Raw genomic sequence first — 25,172 nt, 5'->3', positions numbered from 1 at the left:
TCCTCTGTGACAGACGGACAGCCATGAACACTATATAAATATACACCTTCGGGTTAGTGTAATTGTGATCGTGATTTTCTTGACGACTGTCTGTGCGGTACTTTATTGAGTGCTTTGTGTTTTGAGTGTACATTCGCGGAAATCATAATGGTAAGTTTGTGCTTTATGTCGAACGCTTATGTTAAAATTAAATTGTCAAAACGGGTTGTTTTAAAACACGTCGACCTTGTTATTTCGATTTGGTAATAAATCGTTTTAATGAATCGATCGTATCCTTGAATGTATTCGATTTTTTATTCTAGAACTTGATTATATTATTTTTAGATATTTTAATGCAAAAATGAGTGGTTTGTTGAACAGAGTAGAAATCGAGCAGCAAGCTTTTAGAGTAAAAATCAGAAATTTACCTTTTAAAAAAATTTTTAAAAGGTATGTCATGTGAAACGGTTTTCAAAGTTTAGTTTTCGAGTCCTAAAAACCTTTGTTTCGCGAGTTTGGAAAGCTTTTCGTTGTTTACAAGTATTTTGATGTATTGAGGGTATTTCTACTTTACCTTTTAAAGGGCGGAGTAAATTGTTTAGTTCAACAATTTATAAAGAATATACTCGAAATAAACGGGACTATCAAAATAATTAGTACAGTTTTTATAGTCTTCAACTTTAAACAAAGCTTTTAGCTAAAGTCTCAAAATTATAATTGCAAAACGTACTGGTTCAACGTATATATGATGACTTTACTAAAACGCATTTTCCCATATGACTTGTTTTGTACATGCAAATATTTTTTTATCTTGTAGTGTTTATATTCTGTGAAATATCACGAAACTTTTCATTATCTGTTGTGCGATATTACCTGCGTCTAACCTTCACATTTTAAGACAACTGGACTGGAACTAGTTTTTAAGTATTTATATATATATAAAGATTCAGGTTTTAAATACTATATTCTGTGTATGTAGAAATAAATAATATTGGCTGTTAACCTTAGACGTGTATATAACAGTTTAACCACTGAATAATACCCACTTATTTACTAAATTTATTAAAAGGAAGTACTTCTTCAAAGGCCCACGAAATCCAAGAATTACCTTAAACAAAATTATTTTGAAGTCGACAATCCGGTTTTGTCTAACTCTAAGATAGGAGAGTATGTCAATTGTTGGTCGACTATAGGACACGGTAACATCCTTCTGATGGTAGGTTCAGTCACCCTTTAAAAATAATTAAAGGAGTATCACAAGGTTAACAAACAACGTTAATAGAGCAAAGATGTCGCTCGTTATTATCGTATAAGGGATATGCGTGCATATAATAGTAAGAACGTTCTTACAATTGAATATTTTTAAACATCTTATTAAGTAAACTTATGAAGTGTTTATATGAAAATTATTTTTACCATTTATTAATATTATATATCGAGAGTACCTATTCAAGATGAGTGGTCCAGTAATGGGTTTGATATTGAACTACACTTTTACTTTTAAAATAATTTTTAACTTATGAAAACTGATATAGGTATTCTAAATACATCGGCACTAGAACGTTACAATGGGTAAAAACACAGTTTCTCTTAGAGAAAGTGGCGGTCTAAACGTAGAAATCGCGAACGCAGTGCTCTATGCAAATTTCGACTCTAATGTTATTGAAATATGAATTTTAATTGCTTGTTATAATGTCTTTTACATATGACTTTTTCTTTTTTAAAATACTCGGAGCTTTTCATGATTGTTCTATGTTGTTTAGCTTTTTTACTCACGAGCTGATGGCCGCAAGACTTGCAAGAATGGGACATATTTTTTTTTCTGCTCCATGACATCGTATATGATTAGTTAGTTAGTGAAATGTAATACAAAAGTTACTACATTTATAATTATAGATAAAAGAGGTCAGCTTTATTAAGTATGTTCATACCATGTTGTAAAATTTATGTTGACACTATTAACGCGAACAAAAATTACCTTTTATATGATAACTAAAGATATATAAGAAGACATTTGTAAGGTAAATTATAACCAAAAAAAACTACCTTTAACCTAGATATTGCTACATATTAGTAAGCACAAAAGAAATCCGCCAATTTGAATTACGATTTTAATACAGCTCTTAACAACCTCAACCGAGATTAAAAAAGGCTGTATCGAAATATCCGTTCATAACGTGATAAAGGTCACGAAATAGTATATGTAAAGGCCAAACTATGTTCAAAACGTTAATTGTAAGAATCTAATTAATTTTATATTCCATAAAACAGTATATAACATATATTTTGTATATATTATTATATCACTTAGGTACCACTTTTAGTAAGGTTAGGTTAGGTTAGTTGGTAGATAAACTCAATATTGAAATTAGAATCCCTCTTGAAAATTAAGATCGCTGATGTGGTTTTTTGGTCTCACCTGAATCTTCGAAGACTAAAACCAGTGTGTAAGAACCATGTATAGTTATCATATTAAGAACTAATAAATAGTTAGGCACCGTAGGGTTTCTATGGATAGACAGTAACAGCCCCAACGTGAGATGCGCCGCGGTGGATATGCATTTATCTTCGCTGAAAAAGCAAGATTTGGAATGTGATTGACATGGTTTTTAGTTTCGCACGAAATGGTGAGGACATGAAAAAGATTCCAACGAATAAAAACCTCCTTTTTCGAAGTCAAAACAAAATATGCATATTCTTCGTAATATTTCTAGGAATAACAAACGTGTCTGTGACCGTACTTTATGATGCCATTGGCTTTTACGATATATCGTTGGACTGGTCACATATATTATCTTTAAGTTTATTTTTTATCTGTCATAAAACTTGCAAATTTTATGTGAATCAATTATACCTAGACTCCAACTGTATATTTTATTAAAAATATATCTAAATTATTATTAATTATTAATATATCTAAAGGAGCATTAGCTCCTGCAAGTTGACAAAATAAATTGTATCACGCATAACATTTTTTAAAACATTTAAAAAACCTAACAATACAGTATTTACAATTATCTTAAACTACATAGTAATAATTAAAATTTATTAAAATAAATTTAAAAAGTTTGGTCCCTGAGGCAAGTGTACATTTAACGCCGGCAGCATTTCCTCTCTGTATTGCGATACTTATTCGTTGAGCGAGGAAATTACCAGCTCTGGGGTCACGGGGACTATCTACCAGGTGCCAACTTAAATCTTCATTTAAATTAGTTATTTTAGTTGTAAAATATTAAAGTGTTAGAGGCTGTTACTGACTTAGAACGTTAATACAATTGTCAGAAAGACATGAAAACACCGTCATCAAGATAAATGTTAAAAGAGTATAATTAGACTAATTTTAACTTTATAAATAATAGATAACAAGACTATAAGAAGAGCATAAATAAAGATATGATGTGTGATATACGGACGTTTTTACGGCTAAGTTTTATGGTAGAACGTGTTGAATGAAGAATTTTCGCCAATAGTTTTGTCAAAGCACCAAAGCATTGTTCAGAGCGCGTCATCCTAAATCAAAACCATGATAATCGCCAATCGTTAAAAAGCGAAAGAACTATTAGAATAAAAATGTATTCCAGAAGTTAATCAAGGAACTGTACCTCGCCTGGATTCAATTGATCTTAAGAAAACCCACTTGCAATGCCTCCTATATCAATATATCCGAACAATTTTAGTCAGTTAATATGGCGGTTAAAACTAAAATTATGAAACGTAGCCTTGTTATTGCTGTAATAACTAACCGCTTTTTCGCGATTAAATACAACTAAGGATTTATTATATCATACACAGACTAGGAAATAACCTTATTACAGTTTGAATTAAGGTTAGATCCATCTTTTCTCTAACCAACATCTTACAGATTATAAACTTAACCAACTTTAATATATTTAATTGTGCACACGTTGGTTAATCTTTAAAGTTATTGCATTACAAAGTTATTACGAACGATTTTTGTCACTAAATTAAAATTATAACGCTTTCAAAGCAATTTATTTGCCATAGGTACTAACAAACTTAGTTTTTTATTTATGGACAAAATAGTCTATGGTTAAACAGCTGTAAATTTTTAAATGTGTCACTGTTCATATGCGTTCTCCATGCCCTACCCGCTCTACGCCCTTGACTTGCGAACTGGTAGTAAATGTAAATTTACAATTAATTTAACTTCTTTTTGATGTTCATAAGTGTACTTGCTTACCTAAATGAATAAATATATTTTGAGTTTGAGTTTGCATGTAATATCATTAAAGCGTTTCAGCTTTAATGAAAGCATTTCAGCGTGCGTGGTCACGGTAACCAGTACGCGAAACGTCGGATTTTTTTTTAAATTAGAATTATGTGAATAACTATAAGTTTTAATAATAATACATAGCTTTAATCCGTTCAAAAAGTGTAATATCATTAGCAAAAAGGATGCAAGTAGATGATCAGGTCGCTGGCAGCTACCTTGGACAAAGAATTAGTCTAGCTATTCGAAGGAGGAACGTTGCCAGTATCTTCAGAACCTTGCCGAAAGGGACTCCTTTTAATAGTATATTTTAGTTATTATATTTTAAGGTTAATTATTGTTTTTTGTTAAGGTAATTAATGTTAGCTGTTGGATTACTTTATATTATTTTTTTACATATTTTATATATGTGATGTATCTGTCATATTTAATATCTATGGCAACCGCTGGTGACGAAAAATATGTCTTGGGTTTCGAGTAATTGCACTGCACCACTTCGTGACAGTAACGATTCTGAAAATAAAAACCAACTTACTATATAACCTCTGAACTCTGTGTTAGCCTAGTGGCTTCAGCGTGCGACTCTCATCCCTGAGGTCGTAGGGTCGATCCCAGGGTGTGCTATCAATGTGTGGAATTTCATGTGCGCATTCAACATTCGCTCGAACAGTGAAGGAAAACATCGTATAGTAACCGGCTTGTCTTAGACCCAAAAAGTCGAGGCACAGAAGGCTGATCATCTACTTGCCAATTAGATTGACAAACGATCATGAAACAGAAATCAAAGGTCCGACCCAATATGGTTATATATTGTTTTATTTTTATTTTATTTTAAAATCTCTGAGTTATATAATGCATATTAAAAGCTGCACTGACCTATAACTTGTTACGTAATTGATGAAATATGCATTAAAGTCTCCACCGAATCCAGATCAAATGTGGACCTTTACAAAACTGCGTTTAAAATTGAGCAACTGTTAATATCAAAATAAATTTTAAATGTTTTGTATCTTTCATAATTAATTACATCACATTGGTAGGAATTATTATTATGTGCAATATTATCAACATGTTCACTGTCCACAGTAAATATGAGGTCTGTAGACGGAAAACTTACATGTTCGCAGACCACATGTGGTCAGCTTGCAGGTACAACTTCCAGATTTTTGGAGTTGTGGACGTACCGGTATAGTTACGTATATGGCACCGATTTGACAGGACATATCACTGAGAACTTAAAAATTACAGACACATACGGTAAAACTTTTTGTCTACTGAGGTGAGATGAAACAATGTGTCACACAGTGTTTTTCTTACAAACGCACTTTCATGCTTGGACAGTGAACCTGGCTCGTCAGACTTTTGATAGTTTTCATATTTTTGTACGGGTCAGAGTCCTGGTGGTGGTTCGTGCAGCGGACCGAAAATAATATAGAATGTTGAATGTCCATCCTCAACCAAATAAAGATCACTAGACTGTCGATTATCAGGAGAAGCTGTGGTCGATCGCCACGCAAGTGAAGAAAATTATGGATCTCAAGATTCCTAATACACTGAGAAAAGCTGAGGATATAGTAGTGTGGAGGCAAGTCAACGTATCGGTTAGGGCTTTTCATGACACGACCTATAGAAGACCTACGAAGAAGATAAAGATTATAATTATAAATCGTATTCCACTATTCAATGATGTTGCATATTTTGTGTTAAATGGTCTTTGACAACATATAATCTTAATAACACGTGTTCGTTTAAAACTATTAAATGCCTTTTGTGCTTTTCCATTAGAACTATTTATAGATATAAAATTCGATGCTAAGATTTTCAGAGTGTACGAATTACACTTTGAAAGTTCGCCATACTATACTATCGAAATAAATATTAAGCCTAAAATAGAAAAACAGTTGCGATAATCTCTTGTGCAAGTTGACGTAACAAGTGAAGTTGCCCAAGTTACCTAAGAGATAGAAATAGACGATAACTATTATTTGTATTGCAATCATAACAACTTTGCTGTGACAAAATTGTAGTAATAAGTATGAAATTCGATTGCTTGATGGTCTTTAAAAAGCATAGTCCATGCTTTTTATTACAATGTGGATACGGAATATGGATGAAGACGAAAAACTTTAGTTAAACATTAAGTTTTTATGACGTAGCCTGGATCTTTATCGTGGAACGAAATGCAAACAAAATTTGACGAGATTTTAAAGACTCGACAACATTTCGATGATATGAAATAAACTGAGAAATAAATTGCCATTTAAAAGGTCTTCATATTTATTATTTGTTTAATGTTAGCCAATTGGTTAGGTTTTCAATATTTGGTTCGTGTGTAAACATATATAGTGTACACGTATTTTCTACCGATAAAACCCAAAAATGGATGAACGGTGTTAGGTATGTGACAAAGATGCGTCAGCAAGGTCCGCAAAGAGTGGTAGTGCCTTTTCTTTTGTAATGTGGAGTACATATAAAAGTAAGAAAAATATCGGGAAATGTTATGGTCATGCAAGCAAGAAGAAAGGAGACCAGGTTTAAATCTTTTAATGGAAATTTTATTAATAAAAAGTAGAGTCAACAAATAAAACACAATATTCATTATGAATATTCACGACTCGTCTGTGCGTCCATTGAAGCGTTACGTTCGAGACACGTGTTATATTATTAGGTCAGAAACGTCAGCATAAAAATGCAATTATGTTTTTTTCTATTTAATTTTTTTTATTCTACTCATACTTACTCCTTGCTGTAACCGAATTGTTTTTTAATAATAATAATAAATCTATTATTGGAAATTTCAACATTTAATTACTTTTATGTTTATTTTAATATCCCTTGTTGTAACACCTTTAAAAGCGTTGACTTAAAATCATAAATAAAAATGAATAATTCTTAAATTGAGAGATTCAAAAATTCTTTCGTGCCTTACAGGCCTGGTTTGCTATCTTGTGAGAACTGCAAGCCTTGTGGAAATGGGTGTTCATGTTTCCATGTTCATGTATCACTTTACATCCTGCTCATTTGCATATAAAAAAACCAATGTATATACTTAGCTAAATAAATGTAATAGTGCTGCGTATTATGTGTTATTAATTATCAATTACCCGTTCGTAAAATACCGTGCAGTAAATTCCAGTTTAATTAGTTGAAACATAACGAAGTTTACATGGCTAAGTATCAAAATTTTATTGCGGTACATTCTAAATCAAATCAATTTTATTTAAAAACAAAACAAAATATAAAGTAGAATGGAGAGAAGTTACTTTGAGATCATGTAAAAGGTCACTAATCACTGGAAAATGGAAATGCACCTGTGGCCAGGTCACAACTACAATAGGTGGACACGCAGACTGGTGAAATGGTCTGGTCCATGTGAAAGGTGGACAGAAGAAATTGCGATGGTGGCGGGAGAAACATGGCTGGAGCTAGCTAAACATAGAAAATTGTGTAAACATTGGAGGAAGCTTTTACCTGTGATAGGGGTACATATAAATACAATATTTTATTACTTTAAAATAAAAAGGCTTCAAAGCTTTTCTTAATGTTGTTAGTCAGCTTGAAGATATAAACACTACAAAGTAAAAATCAATGATAATATTTATCCTAACTAATTGTTCAATGATAAACGTAATTGCCTTTATATTTACATTTAATCTTCCCAAATATTCGTAATTTCTTTAATGTTTTACAAGATGCTCGTAAGGAGTTCACCATTAAAATGGCGTAAATAAACTATATCATCATCAAAGGCTATGATGTCCTCAAGTATATTTCGCCATCGCAATCTATTTCGTGCTTCTTGCGTCCAACTTCGAACACCTATTATTTCAAGGTCCATGACAACTCCAGCCTCGGTCTACCGGGTATTATTTGGTTATAAGTTCAGTAAGGGACTTAGGGTTATGTCTTCTTCCGTCTTGAGGCTGTTAAATTTCATGAAATAGACTATGTTGACATCGTCAAGGATGTTATAAATGTTTGCTTGATCCCTTGGCGTAGAGATGTGTCGTCTCTCTGCATCTTTTACCGCATTTACCCTGGAAGAGTTCAGGAGAATTGTTCAGACTAATACTTGCAGCTGAGTTTCGTCATATATAATACCATCCGTATAACCTCGGCATCCGTCGTTCCATAACTGAGCGTTGTATTAATGCATTTTTTTCCGCGCACCGCCGATATGTAGAACCAGCTGCCCACTGAAGTATTCCGAATCAATTCGACTAAGGGTCCTTCAAGAAACGAGGCTACCAAGTTTTAAAATGCTGGCAATGGACATGCGAGCCTTCTGGCAATGCGAGTGTCTAAAGGCAGTGCGTTTGCCTCCTATTACATTAAAAAAATACTAAAGTTCTTTGTAGCGAATACGCCAAACACCATCGTTGCAAACACAATATAAACTATATGCGAACCCACATTCGTTAGTTATTGCAGTAATTTAGTAGGTATGTTATTTTAAGTACAAATTTTTGTGTCGACTGTACTTACAGTGAGTAATTGTATTCTTTCATGTGTCATATTTTATTCGTTTTCCTATATAATCGAATTGTTTGATTGGAGGCATTCGTGCTGATAATTTAATTTATCCTACAATTTTAATATCGATACAATTTTATAGTTAATGTATTTAATTACAGACGTTGAGTTATATAAGTTACAACTACTTAAAATATAATATTTTTAAACGGTTTATAATAGATGAAACGTCATACGATCTGATGTTTAATTGTGCAAGTCACGAAACAATTGTTGTTTTCCCAAGAATCGAATCCAGGATACGACAGGATATCAAGGTCTTCCCATTAATAGAGACTGTAAGCAGTGGGACACTTTCTTATGTTAAAAATCCTTATTAGAAAATTAGGTTAGACTTAAATTTGTTATCAAAAACTCAAACTCAAAATATCTTTATTCATATAGGTAGACAAGTAAACTTATGACGTTAAAAATGAGTTAAATTAATTGTAAATTTACATTTACTACCAGTTCGTAATTCAAGGGCGTAGAGCGGGCAAGAAACTTTCCGCTACTCTTTTTAATCGCCAAATATTGAGTTATACAAATTATTTGAACTGGAGCAAATCAATCCCAAGGATTAGGATCATTTAAGTATTCGTCACATTAATAAAATGCTTTATTGATTAATTTACTATTAACGAGGGCTTTGAATTTATTTAGTGATAATTCTCTAATTTCCCTTGGGAGATTGTTGTAAAAACGAATACAATTTCCATATAAGGAGTGGTTGATCTTTCACTCAACTTAGTTCTATTTCGCGTATTATACTGGTGAAAGTCACCATTTGTTTTAAAATCGTTTATATTTTTTTGTACATACTACGACTTTGTAGACTTCATGAATATATTGACCAGATCATTTTAGAAGACACATAACAAAATATATATTCAAGCTAAAACCTGAGAACAGCGATTTTTAATCACTACAATATTCAATTTAATGTTTATTCCATTCATATAAAATAGAATACAGCTACGATTATTAAATGCCCACTAAATGAAGCTTAAAAGCTACGATCGCGGGAAGCCTTTTGTTAGCTTAAAATAGATTAATTTCCGTAGAGTGTGTTACAGAAAATTTGTCTTTTATTGTTTAATTACAAACAATAAAAGACAAATTTTCTATAAAAATAAGCTGGTCTGTCCTTGTTTTTCAGTGACTGAAATGTTCAACATAAATACGGTCTACGTGTCAACAATTTCTCTACATTAGTATTGCCTATTTTCTAACGTTTCTATAATTTTTATTACAATATACGTCAGATCATATTATCATTAACCGCATAAAGACATCATCACGTCAAAACAAGATTTATCAGTGTCAAGTTAAAACTTTATTAAATATTTATTCAAATATGAACTTTATTGCAATTGTAATAGAGTCTCAATGTCTTATTGTGGTCAGTATGCAGATGCCCAATACGGTCTTTGGTTTCAAATGTCAGGGCTTACAAGTTGTCATTAATAACATTTCCCACTTAATTTTATACCTCGCTAGATTCTACGCAAATTCAACCAAATAGCTTTATTTATTTATTTCGTAATCTAACATAAATGATATATAACAATGATTCAAATGTGATATATGTATATATCTCTGGCTTTCCATCTGGCTCGCCAGCACTGACTATATCTTTAGTTAATTATACGAGCTCCGATGCAAAATAGTTCGTCTAGTATGGAAAGTAGTGCAAAGCGTAATATATAGAATGTAGAGGTAGTGGGGTTGCCACTATCCATTGTTATTTGAAAACTAAAAAAAAGAAATTAATTTTCATTGCAACATAATTGTGCAAAGAAGGAATATTCTTCTTTAACTCACCGATAGAAGAACTCTTTTGCATCAATTAACAATTAGAAGAACTATTTTGTTTATAATTTCTTCGAATTTAAAACAGGAAATGTATAAGTTTAAGCTAAAATAGTTTATCGGTTCATAATTCAAAAATGCCATAAGTAACGCGACAAGTGATATTAGAACAGCTTAATATTTTATGTAGAAATACAAAAATAATGAAGTTTTTACACTAGACGAACTATTTTGGTATAATTCGGGTGTGTTGTGTGATGGTGTGAAGATGAGGGTATGTACGTAAGGGTGTGTATGTGGGGTGGGCTCATGATGCAGGTTATTTAGCGCTATGTATATTCTAAATACTCTTATAAGCCTATTCCATACTTAATGATTATGCCAAATGCATCGCCATCGGACAGCAGTTTTGTAATTTAGTCTCCTAGGGTCTTAATGTGTGCTTTTAATTATATTAAAAGAAGTAATGTAACGAATTTTTGAATATTAATAATAGTACATATTAATAAATATCAAAGTATCTTTGACTTTAATATATATAATTTGTTTTTACGAGGAACGTAATGTACTTAATCATAAAATAAATACATTACTCAAATCAGTAATTTTAACACAGCGTAATCTCAAATTTGCCAATTTTTCATTAGTTTTTATAATTTATGAATAGATGAATTTTATTTTTCTTAAGTACCAATGTATCAGTGTGCCGAGCGATGTCAGGCTTTTGAAAATAAATAACGGAAAGAGACAAAACAGTACATTGGATAAAATAATTCATAGTATTGTCTTTTGTTAAAATAGCTTTTACACATTAAGAAAACACTTTTTGAACGGATTAGAGCTATGTATTATTATTAAAAACTTATAATTATTTATACGTGGTCACGCGCGCTGAAAAGCACTCGAAACGTCGCCAGCGTTAAAGGTACACTGCCACTTTTAAAACTTTTGAAATTTGTTTTAATTTAATTTATTTTTAATTTGATTGTTTTGTTTAGGTTTAACAATTTGTACCGACATTTCTTTAAACACGAGATAGGCTAGAGTTACCACGTATATTTCTAAGAACTTTGTTATTAATTAAACAAAAAGTAATTTTGTTTTGTGTAATATAAAAAAAAAGTATATATATGCGTACGTATGCATTATGCCGTGAGGTGAGTAGATAACAGCAAGTTGTCCATTTGACATTAACTTTCACGATAATTTCACTTTCACAAAGTTCATTTGCGTGTCAGCTAATCTCTATTGCAAATCTTATTAATTTATAACCATTCAACATCATTTCTCAATTACAATATATATAGATTTAACATACGGAATATCCTCGTCCACAACACAAGTCTCCAGGTCTCCGGGTAAGATTCAGAGTCGGGATGGAGTGACAAATATTTATTATAAAGTCACATTTAAACTTTTAAGTACGAATATAAGAAGATTCTTTCTTCCTTACTTGTGCGAAAGCAAGACTATATGCAGACATTATATATATTAGACCCAAACATAGAAGACGGCGTATCACCTATGGTAAGACAAGTGATAAAGAAACAATGCTATTGGTAACGTATATTTTTTTATTTTCAAAATTGATATACTGAATTTATATACAAATATACAGTATTTATAATATTCTTAATTATAAAAATAAGTTAGTTTGGTCCCTGTTGCAGTGTAACTTTAACGCTGGCAGCATTTCCTCGCTGTATTGCGATACTAATTCGTTGAGCGAGGAAAGTACTAGCTCTGGTTTCACCGGTACAATCTCTCTATATTATATTGATTAAATATTTTAATCGTGGTAAGTGGACTGCTACGTCAAGTTGGCAGATTTGATATTATTATTAATTAGATTCTAGAAAGAGTAGCATATTAGCACCATCTATTGCCGTGAATTGGAAACTCGGATTTCTTTAAGCACTCGAATCGTCGAGTTTTATTAAAATGTAGAAATCTAATTGCACTCTCTAACCCTACTTTTTGTATAAGATTCTTGTTAATTTTCTTTGTTTTGAGGTTATATATTGTTTTAATTTTATTAACTTACCAACTCGTTAAAAGCAAATTATGATTTACACAATAAACCATGATAGAATTTTTGCGGTAGATTATACAATAAAGGTCAATTTCTTTAACAGTTATTTCCTGATTGTGGTGAAAGATTTTTATTAAATAAGTAATTGTAAATAGCTTTCGATGGCGCAACTACCACTTCGCAATTGAGTTTCTTAAGATTTTAATACAAAATTATACAGCATAACGCGCTTACATAATTTATATAATATTTGTTTATCTACTCAACTTGAAGAGGCAGGTGCCTAGGTAGCCAGTTCTAAAAATAACTTAATAAATAAAAATTGGTATGAAAAAAATATGATTCAAACATTAAAAATATTTTTTTATACAAGAATTCAAAATAACGAACGAATTCTTATAATTGCCTTTGATTGTTGCTAAGTTGGCCTAATGGCTTGAATGTGCGCCTCTCAGCCCTGAAGTCATGCGTTCGTACCCCAGTTGTGCACCAATGGAATTTTCTCAATGTGAAAGTACGTTACGCTTGCTAGTACGGTGAAGGAAAACATAAACAAAACACAGAAGTCGTTGTCAACGGCCTGGCACAGAAAGCTGATCACGATCGAGCTGATATATTCAGAAATTCAGGTATTTTCAATTGGAGTTACCACAACGTCTTCGAAACAAAATAGTTCTAAATCCTTACATTTGTAAATGGACATGTCTGCAAGATGTCTTATTCTATTGGATTCGATCCTACGAACGATATATCTATAGAGAAAATCTATGTGTTCTCGGCCAGGGCTCGTGTGGACACGCTGAGAGACGCATGCTTAATCACTACGCTAACACTTTGTATATAACAATGTAACACAACATTTACTCCACGATTTGCACAATAGAAACGTATGCAGCGAAAAAAGTCATGGCCATTGGTCAATCACCCATTTAATAATACAACCTGAATTTCAACGTTCATTAGTTCGTGACTAAAATTACAAGCAGATCTAAGTTTTAATAGCCTTCACGTAGATGTCATAATAAATTGCATACATATGCATTTAGCAATATTTGGAATGTAAAAAGGTTATTATTTTGATTAAGACCTGGATTCCATTCGTAAATTATAAACTGTTTAGTACTTACATACTATGTTACACATAACTGTAGTGTATACATGGAGCTGTATCAATGTATATTTATATAACAATTTAAATCTGTTAGGTTATCAGAACCTACAAGAACACTCATAGTCATTTAGAAATTGTAGAAAAAGAATAAAAACGAAAAATATCTCAAGCCTGCATAGCCTGCATTTTTTGTTTTTACTATTGTTTATTTATTTTTAAAAAACATACTTCATCGGTGTGTTACATTAACAATAAAAATAAACTAAATCTATGGCTACAAATTCTTCAGATTTCTGTATCTGATCATGATCATTTGTTAATCGAATAGGTGATCAGCCTTCTGTGCCCGACATACGCTGTCGACTGTTTTGGGTCTAAGGCAAGCCGATTTCCTCACGATGTTTTCCTTCACCGTTCGAGCTTATATTAAATGCTCACATACAAAGACAGTCCATTGGTGCACAGCCGGGGATCGAACCTACGATCTAATAAATGAGCGAAACAAAATTATACAAAACAAATCAGCCTATTTGTACTGATTTGACCGAAGACTCTCTCTTGACCGAAGATCTTGGTACATGTAATGTCAGCTTTGATATTAGCATAGATATTGCTCGGTATTTCATTATAACACGTCTTACAAATATTTTACATAACACAGGTAATAGTTAATACGTTCCAAAATCCTAAGGTTTTGTCGATACAAATTATGAATATTTAGTTGTAGGATTGTGCAAGCGATGTCGAAACACAAGGCCAGGTGGTAAGGACAAATGGACGCTCGGTGTTTTAAGCGTTGCTACGAATAGAACTTATGTGAAACATTTGCTAAGTCTAGTACTTCAAATACATTAATTATTTATGGTGCAGTGTGTTATTAAAATGCATAGAAATAGACATTAATAATATGTTCATCATCTTGATTGACAAATTGTTTGGTAAATTTGCCGGTTACAATTTTAAACAAGTTACAAGTTTACAAGTTAAATTACATGGTGTTAATGATATTGTCTCGGTTCCCAGTGAATTACATTAGGTTAGGGTATTTTTAGTAGCGGTTGTGATCACGTTAGTTAGGGTTAAAGCAAAAAATGTTTTTTGTATTTTTTTTATTAATTTCTTTGTGTCAAAGAGCATTCGCCACCACATAATTGCATGGTACACCATTGCCGAGTGAAGAAAATATATATAAAAAATCAACATATATCATAATTATCAACATATAGACATAATATTTTATAGAACTAGTTTGGTAGAACATGAAAACATTGGGTAAATTTGTCGCATCATGTACGAATTAAGTATGGTGACGATTTTTGTATGGAAATGTTCAAATAAAACTATTTTATTGGTTTAAAATATGAGCTTATAACTTAAACAAGAGTTGATAAATTTCAATTACACTTGTACAAGTACAAGTACATTTTAATAAATGAAATTTATTTATATCTAAATCTTAATAAAGATTAATAAAGTTCATTTTACTCTCGTAATTGACAAGTGTAAAGTGAGTTTATTATCATGAATATAGGAAACTAAATATACAATCTAATCCTAGATATCTACTTAACATTGCACCCCATCTCGTGTTTGCGAATTTTCAATACAAATTCAGACAATAGTTTGGCAAATTACACAAACAGAGCCGGGAATCTAGTTTGTCCTCATAAATATGCAACGGTGGCAATTAATATTCGTCGAATAGTTCCAAATTAAATATTTGTTTGTATAACATCCGATAGTTTGATATTGGTCGCAAACAATTTATCGAAAGCAATTGCTAAAAAAAGTTCAAACAGTTTTCCATACGTGGAAATTGTAGGTATGTTATGTCTTTGTACTGTGCTTTTGTATCTGAATTTAGAAAGTGATACAATTTTTTTGTGTACGTTCAAACACAGGAATCTTTTAAGCTCTTTTTTGTTTTAAATTCGGACATATTTTGGATAAAAAGATGACTTAGAGACGAAGGGAAGCCATTTATTAAATTATCTGTATAAAGCAGTAAAATATATTTTTAACCGATTTTAAAAACAACGCAGAGAAGTATCAAACGATGCTGATAAATGGACGAGGTCATATTTTAACAGAGGAGGAGGGGGTTGTTTAATCGGGTGGATAGTATTATGGATATTATTCGACTTTCATACATAAAGCTTTATCTACAGGTAAATAAAATGTATTATATACTACATATTTAAATTATTACTCAACACTTTTATATAGTTCGTTTGATTCAATTTTGATGGTTATCTATACGAAATTATGACTATGAGGCCGCTCATAGCATAAAATAAAATGATAATAACTTAGATAAAAGGGATGAGCGTCAGAACTAAGATAGTAAAAGAAGAAATTGAAATATTGATAGAAATCAGACTGGCCAATAACCTCTTGGGGTGCTTTAAATTTATTTGAAAGTGAATGTGCTAAATTGTGATTCATGTCACATTTTCACATTGGTACCGGTATGAATCACTACTTTTACCACTTTCTTCAACGTCTCAGTGACGAGCATTGTCTCAACAACGAGCGGTGACTTTCTGTTTGAACGATTGACAGCGGATTTTGAGTATTTTGTTAGCGACTTCTAAGCCTCAACAGAATTAATCTCAAAATAAATAATTACGGACCATTGTCTTCTTAATAAATATATCTTGGTACTTGGCGCCACAGATAGTGGCTGTGACTTCCCAACGAACAGAAATCCTCGGAGCCGTGAGGTCCGTGAAGTGGCCAGAAAACTTCTTAGCTTCTTGAAGGGGCTTAATTAGCCAGGACTTAACGAACCAAATGGGCTTCTATCTGCGGAAACTGAGTCCACACTACATACATGGGATATTTTCTTAGCGTAAAACGCTATGTGGTCGTTAATTTGGGTGTAGCAAAGAATTATCCTAAAAATATATTATTCCGTTCTGTTAAGGCGTTGCACTTGGCAAGACTTCGAAATGGTAAGGCACAGACGGGTGATTAAATAATTACTAAAAGATAAATTATGAAATGAAAATATGCCGAAATACGTTTACTTAAGAAAGTAATTCCTAATATTTATACTGCGCGTACAAAATGGGTTTATATTGATAAAATCTTATTCTGCGCCTTACGCTAGTTCTTATGTAGTAAATATCAGAGTTGTGTCACATCATGTAGCAGTAATCATATTACAAAACCGCGGACATTGCACACTCTGTTGACCGGGTCTTAAGACACACATTTCTTCACCTTAAATATGCCTTGCCCTTGGGAAAAGATTTATTTGAGGCTTCTTAGCATCTGTCAACATTTTAATTTAAAAAAAAATAACGTGAAATTATAACATTAATAACTGGATGATAATTGTTTTACAGTAGGTCAGTTTTACATTTTAAAATCGGTAAAACTATTAGGTCCCGTTGACTGCCCGTTAACCGCCTTTCGACACGAAATTAATATTTGATAGTGACAACACCTAGAAGAAACCTTGCCTTAGACCCAATAATTTACACGATCCTAGAACCAAGTAAAAAATATTAGTAAAACAAATGAAATGCCAGAAACATATACAGAAATATGTCCTAATCTTTAGCCTTATATTAGAGACATAGCCTCATCAGAATTATATCTTGATCTATGATTCAAGAGGCTGTACAGAATTACATTAAAGTCATTGACTCCACGGTCCGGTTGGCCCAGTGGCATACAACTATGAAAGTTGGATTCAAGGACATTATTTGTGTTGTGTAAACAAATATTCGACAATGGCGTATATTTAACAATACTTTTGCTTGATTCAACCGCGTTTTGTATTTTTATTTATTAAGTTGTGATCAAATACTTGCTTCCAGAGTGCTTGAAGTAAGCGTAACTTACCAGTGAAAATTAAGCAAAGTATGATGCTCGGAAAAAAAATTGTAATAATAATAAAAAAAAACATCTGGGCCTTAAATTTATGTTTATGTTTCGTCATAATTTGTTTTTTCTAATACGCAAGTATTTCAGCCGGGCCTAGATATAAAACCCATTGGTGCACAACCTGGATACAAACCTACAACCTCAGAGGCAAGGGTCACTTGCTGAAGCCACTAGACCAACTTCGTATACAAATAGTTAAAGATTTTGGCTTTAGTCCCTAAAATTTTATTATGAATTTTAAGTTTATAATAAGATGTATCATTCAAATAAGATACTTTTAATACACTAATGTAATGAAAACACAATAAACCAAATCGCATACTTATATTTAAAATGTTAATCAACTTTCGCTCAACTTGCCTTGGGCTCAAAGCAAGAAAAATGACCATTATGTAATGCTTAACGGACAATTAGGTTTTAAGCAGTAACATGAAAACAATTACTGTTAATTAACATAATAAGCTCTCTGAGTGAAGGCCATCTTTACGAAACTTTTACGATGAGAAGAACAGATTTTCCACTTATAAGTCAGTTATATAGCGTAATTACAGTTTTGTTAGGATGTCCCTGATATATTTACATTTATTTTAATATAAAAGATTATACGTTAAAATATAAATGACTCGATTTACACTGTTTTGATAAAAGTATTGAGCTGTCCCTTTTTATTACAGCGTAAACATAATTTGGCAGAAAGAGATGAAAGTTTAGTAGTAACTTGTTGCAATAAGACAGTTTTTTAACAAATATAGAACTACTTTCTGTTTTAATTATTGATATGTAGGTCAAGAATTTCAAAAATCCTCCTCCGCTAAAAGGTGTCATATAACTCGTAGTACTATGGGTAACTCATTAGATAGTCTATCAGACAGCAATCGAACCCAAGACTTTAAGATCTAACTAACCAAAACCAAACCTTACAATGATTTTGAAGGTACCGACCTTAAAATAATTATTGTGGAGCTTTTCTGTAGTAGGTTACTGTACTGCCCTTTCAAGCCTTAACAGTTCACTGTGTGTATAATACAAAAATGAAACTAAACAAAGTATTTAAAATTATGATAAATAAACACCTTACAAATGTATACACACACTGAAAATATTTTTCTTTTCTCTTAAAATAAGCTTTAAAGTTTGAGGTACAAACTTGGAATTGGAACTCGTAAATTATAAACATTGAGTAATGAAAAGCTTGAGATACTCCCGAGTATTGTCGAGTCAGTGTTCTGTTACAGGGTCAATGCACGAGGTAACGCCACAAAGCCTTATTTTTAAGGATTCACCTTTACGACCCTTTACATCTGGCGATTTATTTATCACTGGTACTATGTTGTTTATAAACGGACGCGACTGTTGTGACTTGCTTGACAGATTACGAACATTTGTATAATAATAAAAACTCGTTTATTTGTAAAGAAAGTCATCTTATATTGATCAATTATAAAACTCCAAACAATCAGCAATATAAAAAAGGCATGCAAATGTCATATTAATTGTCTAAATAACAATAAGAACATTAACTTAATATCATAATTATAAGTTAAGTTCTTTATAATTAATAACTAATTTATGGTCTAAATACTCGTCCACGCTATAAAGACACCTTAATAAAGGTTCTTAATTAAATATCTAAAATAAAAAAACGGTGAATGGTAATTTAAGTAATAGATTTTTCAATCAAATAACTTATTGTTACATCTCCGATATTTTATATAATAAACGTATGAGTATATGCTCTATTTTGAGCATTCATAAAATCTATAACATTTTTACTATAAATCATATTCATATCGATCTACAATCTACTGCAAAGTGGCAAAGTTTGACTGTAAACTATCATCTCGGGATCTATAATTAATGTGTTATAATGTTCTATTGTCATATGTGCTTTATAATATATAGGCTAGGTTTGTTTGTAGTTATTTATTGTAATATTATTATCTATCATATCAATTATATTATGTATCTTCTCTAGGGTAAAAAACGTCAACGTATGACAAAGCAATAGACATGATTTCTATTTGTGTATCAGAACTAATAAACACCGTATTTACTATCACTAAATTATAATGTATAGTTACACTACTTTTGTTCCGATATAATATCGGGGTCGGACAGTGAAAGTATACCCGTTACGGACATTTGTCGTACTTTTTACGTTATATTCTCGGTGAAAGAATAGAAAGGACTTTGAATACACAAACCGAGTAACGGGATAAGAAATTCAATGTATGAGACACATTGTATTATCTGGGCTCCATTTTTTCTGGAACTTGTGTTAGTTAGAAACAAAAGCCTTACTGTTATTAAAAATAAAGAAATATCCATAGACAATCCGAGTTGCTTTCGATAAATTTTAAATCCATTAATGCGTTCGAATTTTAAACTCAGTTCAAACAAAGAACTTCCTTTAATTAGTGTAGACGAAGTATGAATTCTCTAAAAGCGAAATTTTCCTACAAAGGCTCTATGCGTTTTTAAATGGCATGGAAAGTAACGAACGGCCTCGCCGTTTACCGACGAGGACGGCGGCGAGAATGTGAACGTTTTTTATTACATTGTTCGTGATAACAATGATAAGGATTCTTTATATGTATTAAACACGCGAAGTTAGGACATATTCACATACATAAAGGTCGCTTAATTGCCTCAAGGACGTGTTTTTTTTTTTTAATTATTGAATTTTTTCTCTTGTGTGCACTCAATATTTTTTTAAATTTTGTCTGTTCTTTTCAGGTATGTTTCCAGATTACTTACTGCATAACGGTATAGTATTCGTGTTATGGTTATTAAAATTGGATTAAGTAGTAAATGGAACCAGTTCTAAATCCTAACGACGGATGTGAGTAATATTTTTTAGTTTAATTTATTTATTAAAGCAGACACTTATAAGTCCATTATTGTGTTAGTTGCAATATTGTCCTTAATATTATATAAGTAGGTTAGCTTTAAAGCATATTAAATGGGGGGCGATTGCAGGGGCGAATAACAGTTTCATGCAGGCCATTGCAATGACCCATGTACGCAATCGAGCAAAGATTTTGGTATTGGAGTAGTGACTGCTTTTGGTTAATAAAAAGCATATAGCATAAAAGCCGGAGGTTCTGGATTCGCATCCCGTTGAAACATTAAGTACGTTTTTGAGAAGGTGTAGAATTTTTTTTAGTGCGTTATAATGTTCTCGTGTATATAGCAATTACAAAAAGGTAAAAAATCATTAAGTTAAATTAGAATGTCATAAATTTGCAATGTATCAACGTGTCTACCACGAGCTTTCCTATGCTTATTCATCTATTTAATGGTCTAGATATACCGACCAGACGTGGGGGTTACAGGACCTTAATAGTATATACATCTTTATTAAATCAAATAGGATCAAAATCAAAAGGATTACATTAAGTCCATATCATTATGTTTACGATTAGTATTCAACCTCCGATGGAATGAAATCCTCCTCATCATTCTTCCTCTTGTCTTACCCGCGATCCCTTTTATTCCATCATGTACATATACATTAATGGGTTTGTACATATACATTAATTTCTTGGTTGTTGACTTGGATAATTCACCAATACTTGAGCCAACCAATACTAAAAATGACACTTTTTGCTATCGTTTTGTACAAATAAAGTGCTAGCATTAAGCACCGACCGACCTTCAGTCAAGCTTGTCCCACAACTGGTTGTTACTGCACCTACATTCAATTACTTCCGTATCTTGCTAAACACTGACCAGTACTCGGAAAAATTTAAATTTAAGTTTAGGTTTCAATTCTTAAAATTATTGAATGAAACCAGTGTGGTTTTAATTTTTTTTTAGTCTAGAAATAATCTTTTAAAATGTCAATTATACTATATTTATTTCTTTTAAAAAAATCCTATGTCATAATTGATTTACTTAACTCGACGAGGAGTTTCAGTAATTGTGGCTAGCAAGAGATTACCACATCAAGTTGGCAGATTTTATATGATTAATTAGTCTAATGAAATAGTAATATTAGCGCCATCTATTGCTGTAAAGTTGTACTATAACGATTTCTTTAAGCATTCGAATCGTTTTACACATTTTTGAGGCAGTATAGCGAAGATAAATTCAGAAATAATAACGGTTCCAGAACAAAGTGGTTCAGGACTTTGTCAATGCACTGTGGTATATTTAAAAAGGAAAGTATTCTCAAAGTTCTTAATGTGGATACAGTCCTAAATACGGTAAAACGGTTTAGCTCAGCTCACTTGAAAAGGTGACCATTTAACCATGTGAATTTTGAGGCAATCCAACTTCTGAATATAACAGGAACACCCAAAGAGAACTATGTATATCTTTTAACTAAAACTAGTGTAGTGAATATAAGTGTAAGTGCGGTGTCACACACGAACATAGTGTCAAACTACTCACTAAGACTGTTAATGAACATTACCATACTTTATTCACTAGTATTGTACGAAATTAAGTCAACGTATATGATTATAGCTATAATTTAACATATTATTAAATATTTAACAGCTATTGATCGCGAAACTTAACGTAGATTAAAGAAACGATCTCAAGTCTAGTGGGGTTAATGTATCTTCTTCAGCCGCGATCATCATTTCTGAAGCTCTTGTAAGGGGCACCGCTTCCTGTACTCTCCACTGTTTCGGCAAGCCTTTATGCCTGGATCATGGTATGACCGGTCCAGCGAGCAGGATATCGGCCTCGAGGTCTGGTGCCCTCCACATTGCCAGTTTTTCTTAACTTTCTGAATCTCTGCGTGTTCAAAAAAACTCAGGATGTGTTGGTAACAAAGTGTGGTTTCCTTAGCTGTCTAGTGAATCCTAAGTAACCGCTTGCAACACCACATTTCCAAGGCACCTCTTCTCCTGTCATATTTTCGTATTGCCCAGTATTTGATGCTAAAAAGGAAAAACGGAAACTAGACAGAAATATAAGAATTCGTGTATGCGTGGGTGTGTATTTATGTGTGGATCAAAAGCCTGTGTGTTAAAATCGGCTTGATTAACTGGCATGTCTGATAGTGTTTTAAGGATATCGTTTTTGAGTTTAGAGAAGAGAACTTAATATTCTAGCTTAAAAGTCTAGATTTGAATGAACTGATTTTACAATTACAATCTTGTTTGACGACTGGTCGGCCGATCTTGTTGACATTTACGTACGACCTGATTGCGTCAACCGCACAGGGCTTTTCACTATTTACAATGGCTGGCAATATATTGGTAATTTTTTATTTAATAAAAAAAAATTAAGGCAATTGTTTTTAAATTTAATAATAAGTTTTAAACAAATTTCATCATAAAGCGTACTTTGAAATTTTCGTTGTGCAATTTTGTGTTCTTTATTTGTTTTTACCTAAACCAAAATACATCTTATATAGTATTTAAAAATAAACATTTTGGCAGTGCCATTTTGGACTGTCTGCAGTCCGCGTTGACTATTTACGACGTTTGGCAATCTATATTGGTTATGTTTAATTTAATATTTTTTTTATGGCAATAGTTTTAAAATTTAATTAGTTTTAAACAAATTTCAACCTTTGGTTGAAGTTAACTGCCAATGAACATTTAACTTTACATAATCAGAAATAAAGGCTTTAAAGTGACGTCACTTAATTACGTCACTAATAACCAGCCTACTGCTTTTACTTATGATGAAAACCACGACTGGTCATTGTATAACTGTTCTTTGTAAATTGTAAACAGGGCAGAGGGTAGAGTGAAGCTTATGAATCAATACCGTTTTAGTAATAATTTGAACTTCCTTTACCATAGAATAATATTAACGTACTTAAAAAATGTTTTAATCTTTTTAATGTTGAACTTAAAAATCTCTGATTGTATATGATTAATTTTTAATTAATTTAAGTCCTAATTGAAATCCTTAAATAATGATTACCTTTATTAATTATATGGACAACAATCAGGTATTCATTCTATTAAAATCATAATTATTTAGTAATAAAAAAAATAAAAATAATTGTTATTTGTTACCCAGTAAAAAATACCAAATGTTTCTAAATCGTAGTCTAAATCTCCAATCGTAAGCTTAATTTGAAGAGTCAAGTACTGCTTACTAATAATAATGATAATAACTAAAAATTTATAAATATAAATAATTTTATATAATATTACTCAAAATCTTTTAATTTTTAGTTAATAGTTTATAGTTATAGTTAATTTCAATGTCAAGAAGTCAAAACGTTTATAAGTTTTTCAAAAATATTAGATTATTGCAAGTAATTAATTAATGTTTTGTGAATAGTTACCGATGCTAGAGTAAAATTCCACAACGCTGAAATGGCAATGCATTTTTATGCACGAAGTAAGCTTCACTACTGCCTTTACAATATTGTAATAATATCTGAGTTTTGTAATATACATAAGTTAACGTTTAAATGTATGTAAATTGCCAAATATAAAAATTCTTGTTCAACTGTGCTATGTACGAAATGTTTACATAACTTAATTAATATCGGACGATTTTAAAAACTTTTAAAACGCTAATATAACTGAAATTACAAAAAAATACAGTTAAAATACTACCATATCCCTACAGAGAATTGTATCTTATTTCCGCTATACAACTATGAGAACTTGGAGAAACTGATCGAGTTTGGTAACACAGAAGGCAAAAGTTCACGCAGCAGGTCACCAATCAGATGGACCGATCAAGTGAAAGACTCATTGTCCTCAAAACTACACTGTCATAAGAGAGGCGCTGGACAGTGGAAACGGATAGACCGCTTCAGATGCTTCCTTGCTGGCTAGGACGCTCAGACAATTAGAAAATCTATGTTTTCGTACCTACGAATACTCTTTATTATTTTTTTGTGGTTAGTATTGTATTGGTCGCGTTACCATTAATTATAATTTCAATTTGGGATTATTCATTCTTGTTCAAGAAACGAGTTTACTTTTCGTTATTTCCACGAAACAACGGTAATGTTTATACTCCATAGATCTTCATAATATGTGTAATGGAATGTCCAAAGCTGTAGTCCAAAAAAGTAATTGCATTTCTACAAAAGATATCATTACATATGCTGCTCCAAAAAACCGAATGGACCTCAGATTTCTGTATCTCTTTTGTCATCATTATTTTTTCCAATAGACAAGCAGGTTACCAAACTGTACCTGAAACACGCCATCGACTTTTAATCTGAAAAGCATACCGGCGTCTTAAACAGATAGTAAATTGGTGTACAGCTGGGATTCGAACCTACGCGAAACACACAGTCACTATAAAGCCGTTCAAATAAAGAAATCGTTATTCTTTGACTATGTTTTATTATATAATGTGTGCAATGAAGTGTAAACAATTAAAGAGAAACTCGTCGTATACGAAACAATTAATTAATATTGGTAAAGATAGTATAGTGCAAAGTAATTTCTTGAGCATAGCATGAAATTTAGCGAAAATCTCAACGGGGTAATCTCAGTGCTGCACAGGAATGATGCCAATTCGTTTCAACAATTGGAAAGTTTCAAAGAGATTTTCTCAACGACATTTCACAGTTTAAATTTAACTAGACTTTCACAGTTCAAATAGACTGCTTCGTTTAGTCTATTACTGTTTTCAGTTAAATGTTAGACTCTTGTCTAGATAGA

At 31.9% G+C, this 25,172-nt stretch overlaps 1 protein-coding gene across 1 annotated transcript in view; it reads left to right on the top strand.

Annotated features, from left to right (window-relative positions):
• The window catches only part of LOC123712637 (probable chitinase 10), a 90,431-nt gene continuing 65,259 nt past the window's right edge, over window positions 1-25,172 (top strand). Inside the window, exon 1 of the mRNA XM_045665862.1 lies at window positions 1-150. Within this exon, the coding sequence (XP_045521818.1) occupies window positions 148-150 (3 nt within the window). The 5' untranslated portion in view covers window positions 1-147. The remainder of the gene's footprint in view (window positions 151-25,172) is intronic.

Source organism: Pieris brassicae, chromosome 7 (assembly GCF_905147105.1).
Source record: "Pieris brassicae chromosome 7, ilPieBrab1.1, whole genome shotgun sequence".
NCBI lineage: Eukaryota > Metazoa > Arthropoda > Insecta > Lepidoptera > Pieridae > Pieris > Pieris brassicae.
The sequence above is the reverse complement of the archived record's forward strand: the minus strand, read 5'-3'. Positions and strand labels throughout refer to the sequence as shown.